The 5,545-nt window shown below is 36.0% G+C and overlaps 1 protein-coding gene across 2 annotated transcripts; it reads left to right on the forward strand.

The window, feature by feature from the left end:
* The first annotated feature begins 409 nt into the window (after window positions 1–409).
* Window positions 410–4,966, forward strand: LOC110465232. Of its 2 annotated transcripts, none has more exons than XM_021520919.1 (4): window positions 410–592; window positions 3,118–3,444; window positions 3,558–3,596; window positions 4,258–4,966. In XM_021520919.1, exons 1-4 carry the CDS (start codon window positions 442–444, stop codon window positions 4,686–4,688), a joined length of 948 nt encoding a protein of 315 aa, XP_021376594.1. In that variant the 5' UTR covers window positions 410–441; the 3' UTR covers window positions 4,689–4,966. The 2 variants fall into 2 exon arrangements, with proteins under 2 accessions (XP_021376594.1, XP_021376605.1); XM_021520930.1 differs by having other exon boundaries at window positions 501–588.
* The last annotated feature ends 579 nt before the right edge of the window (window positions 4,967–5,545 follow it).

Consider the following 5,545-nt stretch of genomic DNA (forward strand, 5'->3'; position numbering starts at 1 on the left):
GAAACATACTGGCATTGGCCGTCAAAATATAGAGTGAATTCCGTTTGGTTGTAATTTTAAATCTATGACCTTCAAAGAATAGATTCAAACTTCACAGTAAGGCCACCACATTTATGTCCAAGTCTTGGAGACAGAGTTTAAAACGTATCTAATGAGAAGTTACTATGCTTCAGGAGTCAGGACACGGTAAACATTTCCAGAAGGGAGATGACTCCTCCTAAGAACTTTGAAGGCACCCGTCCTTTCCCGACGACGAAGTATTATAGGGAAAGCGTTAACCTGGTTTGTTATGTAAGTACCAACAGGTCATACAGGTACAATTGCAAGCTATAGTTCGATGGCCTAACTAAAGCACTATCTCGATAAAGATAAGCCAATCCTTGCTTAACATTTGTATATGGGTCAGACGTCCAATGTACAGGTAGCCACGTAAACTGTACGATGCATGTTATTTACATACTTGTACTCGTAATAACGACAGTCGGCGGCGTCAGTGCGTACTCCAGTGATGATACTCAATACATACTACGGGAAATCCGTCACATGCGCCGGGAGCACTCCGATCGGATAAGGACATGTGAACAAAAAGTCGGTATGTTCGTTCCTGCTACAGACGTCCCCTGTCTATAAAATGACCTAATAAGTGATATTTTGTAGGTTTTGATATAACGTTGATATATATTTATACTCTCTATAGTGTTTACAGTCTATAAAACTGTTGACCGTGTAATGTTTGGTCGTAAGCATTTATTACGAGGTGTTGAATCTGTCAATGTCAATATTTAAATAGATCCGTTAACTTAGCATGTCCACAAATTATTTTGTTTTTAGAATTGACTAACGTGAATATACTTTATCAATGACTTGTCAAATTCTCTTCCTTTATCTGCCGAATGACCGTTTCCATATTGATTCCCGGTATTGTTAAAGTGCCACTCTCAACCAATATACCCGAATAACGTCTATACTTGGATAAAGCCTGTTAATTCGCATGCACGTGTTGTCTCACATGTTGGTACACAGAATATACAATGTTCTAATATGAACTTCATTTTTATTGATTTTCATAATGATTGATCTTTTCAACGTGACTTCCTGTTTAAAGGTCATGTAAGTGTTGTTCCCCTTTCTCTGGAGCCGTCTTTACAACATCGTCAAATATTACAATGATATTGTTGAATTGTACGTAAATATTTACATTGGTACCGTATTTAAATAATAAACAATATAATGAACCAAACGCACAAATTTATATATGATAAAGTAATAAAACGGTCAATATCTACGCTTTACTCATAAAGAGATATGGCGGGTCGCTATGCCTATTTCCCCAAAGCTATGTTAGGCTAGTGCGCGCATCCAACCGTGCACTGTTATGACGCGTCCTCATGTATTTTTTTTTATAGAGGTAGCAATATCGGAATCCCGTGTCTAAGAATAGATTATTGTAAACAGACCACATATTTGGTATTTCGGCATTATTTGTTGGTGTTTAAGCACTTTATATAATTACTATTGCCAGTTGGAGGGTAAAACAATTGATATATTTCATCAAAAATAGTGTCTTACCTACAAAGCGTAGCTTTACTGTACACGTATACAGGAATGTGTTGACATGCTTCGATAGAAGTATATCGCACTTGATAGTAAAGAAATTATTACTAACAAAACTGATAAATCGATAGGTATGTTATTAAAATGTAAACAACATCTTCCATCGATTTAATTAAAATCACCATTGCCTTATTAAGGAAAATGATCACATGCCTAAATATTTTAAAAAAAAATAACTGAAGGAGGATTCGAACCTGCACCGTTTATTTTCTAGTCGCAAGTAAACTGCAACTGCATTACACATTCGGCTACATAGACTATATAGATACTGGCAATTTCAAACTCATTTAACCCGAGAAACACCGGTCGCAGTTTAGAGAAACTTGATCACCCCTGTTTTTCATTATTTTGAGCACTTTCCCAAAGGAAGACCACTTTTCCGTAATACGATTTGTTTTTGCATATTACATCATGGTCACAGAAAGTTTATTCAAAAGTTGGTCCTCGGATGGGAAAGTGTTGAAAGTATTATTTTAACTCCGGGAAACCCCATCACTTTCATAGATATAGTGTATATGGCTATATTTGCAGTATCATATTAGCAATACCTAATTTCTTAGCAGTTTAAAAATGTATATTCAATTGGTTTTGTATCTTTTGTATCCATTTTTGCTACCCGAAATGTTTTACTCCTTAATTTTTTCCCCGTTTTCATAAATGCCGACTTAGGGAAATACGGGCAGTTTTTCGCCATACCTCTTTCTGTAATTGACTCGGTTTTCTTTATGCAATGGAGACCAATAGTACTTTAATATCTTGTCACAATTATGCTCGCGATAAATCAGTATAAATCATGAAATAATTATTGATATGATTTGTTTAGGTTCTTAAAAAGACGGTGTTTACAGATGACGGTGCTACTTTAGAAAGCCATCTCACATAACATTTCCAAACCTGAACGCGACAGGGCAAATTATTTTACTAATAGTACCTACAGAAATGTCAAATATGATGTGGAGTGGGTTAAAGAGAGGGGTTCAAAAAGGGGTCCGACGCGTTACGAATTGGGTCAGAGTTTTGTTTCGCAGAAATTAACGCCCTAACACATCAAAAACAGTATCTAAGCGCTCTACAACGATAAGAGTCAGATAATAAAGCTATTAAATACAACTGATTACACGGATTACCGGTGCTATGTAGACATCGTTTTTAGAATACCAGATAAGAAGGGGGGCAACTCTTGCACGAGTAATCGGATAAGACATACAGGGTTCCACGATAGTTTTAAAGGACCGTCAACACAATGATGTCAAACAGGAGAACACTATGGTCCAACATAGGACCAGACGTATGTCTCTACAACCCATCACTACGACAAAACCAAACAGGGTAGTTAAATAGTAAGCGGGAGATGTGGTAGAAAAGAATCCCAGTTCTGGTTAAGCTCACATGTACCTCGCACTCTGCCGATATATGATAGGAAATGTTTAAAATCAATATTTGGACCATGTTCTATTGTTTGGTGACTCTAAAATAAATATGATTCTTTATTATATATTGTAGATACAATCCTAGCGGAAAACCGTAAACTCATACAGCGAATGGTTATTCTTGAAAATGAAAACAAGATCATGGTTAGAAGACTTTCTGCGCTTGAAAAAAAAATGCTTGATAAAAACAACTCGGTAAACGCTCTAGAAATTGCAACAGAAAGAAAGTCTAGTGTAAACATTCTCAAACCTTCATCATTACCATCGCCAATATCGACGACTGACAAGGACACACGAGCAAAGACCAATGATAACAGACGAATCACCGATGATTTCATCGATGTTCCTCTCAAAACGACAAGAAGGAAACACACTGTTGAAACGGATACAAGCCAGTCAGGTATGAGGATAATTTTCACAAATTATATACAGTTTGTATATTCAATTATTATACCGAAGAAAGCATTAAAATAACATTTTTAACGCTCCTTTATTTCTTTGTCTAATTTGAAGGTATCCGTGAAAAGATGATGACCAAGGAAAAACGAGTCGGTAAGTCATGGGTTAAGTGGCCTGCTTAAACAATTGAAGTTGATGTCTTAATATGTCTGTTTCTACTTTTTTTTCTACAATGTTTTATTCCTTTGCTTCCTTGACACATCTATAGTATCCTTACTTTTCAAAGACCACTAAAATCAACTGTGTTGGTTGGCAATTAAGTCTAGCGTGTGACCTTGTATGACGTTGTTTTGTCGCAGGGATTTTGGGTCTAATGTGTGACTCAGTACGTTTACACTGACATCTGACCTTTATGACCTTTATGACCTTTATGACCTTTTCATATCGAGGGGCCGTTATAACTATTATGAGACATTGTACGAAATTATTGTGCCATTAATCCGTAATAATCAATCAAATCATAAACAGCAAACTAATATTCTAATATTATTTACGCTATTAATTTTCATATAATTTAGAGCTGAGTAGCGAGTATTATTGGAATAATTATCTGACCATAATTTAATACATATACGTGGCGTGAAGCGAGAATAAATGTTTCCATGAGTAATTGATGATATATAAGCAGTCTACATTATAAAATTCAGTAGACTCAAAGCCTAAATATCATTTTAAATAGAATCTTTTCCATCTTTAAAAACGGAAAAGTTAAATAATAAAGAATAAAATTATTCTTACGAATATTCTGTTATAGGTCCCATGGAAAATGCAGTGGGGTTTTACGCAGCCTTAGCCCCAGATATGTCCTTGGGGGACCAACAGGACCTGAAGTTTGATCATGTTTATACAAACATTGGCCAGGGCTACGAACCAAGGGACGGTCACTTCAACGCTCCTGTTGCTGGTTTATACCTGTTATCTGCGACAATCCTTAGTGCTGGAACCACAACCGATGACATGTTACTTGAATTTGTTAAAAATGGAGTAAACGTTGGCCAAGTATATGCAACAAGGAGTTTAAACGAAGGTTCTAGAGTTATCGTTCTTTCCCTTGACGTTGGAGATATGGTTTGGGTCCGTCACATGACCGGAGATCCTGGGACCGTCGCAAACGGATCCCATTACAGCTCCTTCTCCGGTGTTCTAATTTCAGCGTTTGAAAAATGTAGTACAAGTGTTCATTAGTTGGTGAATAGCCTGTGTCCTCGGTCGATATCACTCTATCCGGTCCATATAACAACGAATCGACCTCGACAATAGTCCATAATTGATAAAAATGGGTATTTAACCCTACTGCACACCAGTTATTACTGGTTATTATTGGTTGAAGAGTATTTATTCAATCAGAAATACTAGTATGGTTAATACAGTTTTGTTTCTGTGACTCCAGTTGCAAGACTATAACGAAGGTCTTTATGAGAAGTTCTTTTTACATATACAATAAGATTTTATATGTGACGTTTCGATGAATAGTATGATATGTACACTGTCACCTTCATCAGACAAATGACCAGTGAAGCGTATGCACACATAGGTGTAAAATGTGTACGAGTTGTCCACTCAAATCAATGTCGATTCGGCTACGCTGTAAGCGTATGTACAATAGTACATATAATAGTAAGTATCCATCCTTTAACTTATCAACCTGAAGTAAATGTTTAGAAATATAACGAAGGTTCTTAACAAGTAACAGTACCATATGCGTTTTTCTATAGTTTAGACTAATAGATTACTTTGTTGTATATAAGCACACTTGTGTGTGAAAAAGTCTTTGTTAGCATGATCGGAGGGTGTTATTCGTTTTGTAACATGTCTGTATCTGATAACATTTAAGGAAAGAAATTCATTTTTTCAACATTCGTGAGGTCATAACAACATTGGCTTTCTGGACATATTCCATGAACTGTGTTAGCTATTCTTTGTAAATATGTCCAGAAGCCAATGTTGTTATGTCCTCATGAATGTTGAAAAAATATTTTCGTTCCTTATATTTACACTTTTAATGCTTTGTATTTTCGGATGCAAGCATGTTTTTTTCTTTC

The sequence above is a fragment of the Mizuhopecten yessoensis genome, unplaced genomic scaffold (genome assembly GCF_002113885.1).
Source record: "Mizuhopecten yessoensis strain PY_sf001 unplaced genomic scaffold, ASM211388v2 scaffold1579, whole genome shotgun sequence".
Lineage (NCBI taxonomy): Eukaryota > Metazoa > Mollusca > Bivalvia > Pectinida > Pectinidae > Mizuhopecten > Mizuhopecten yessoensis.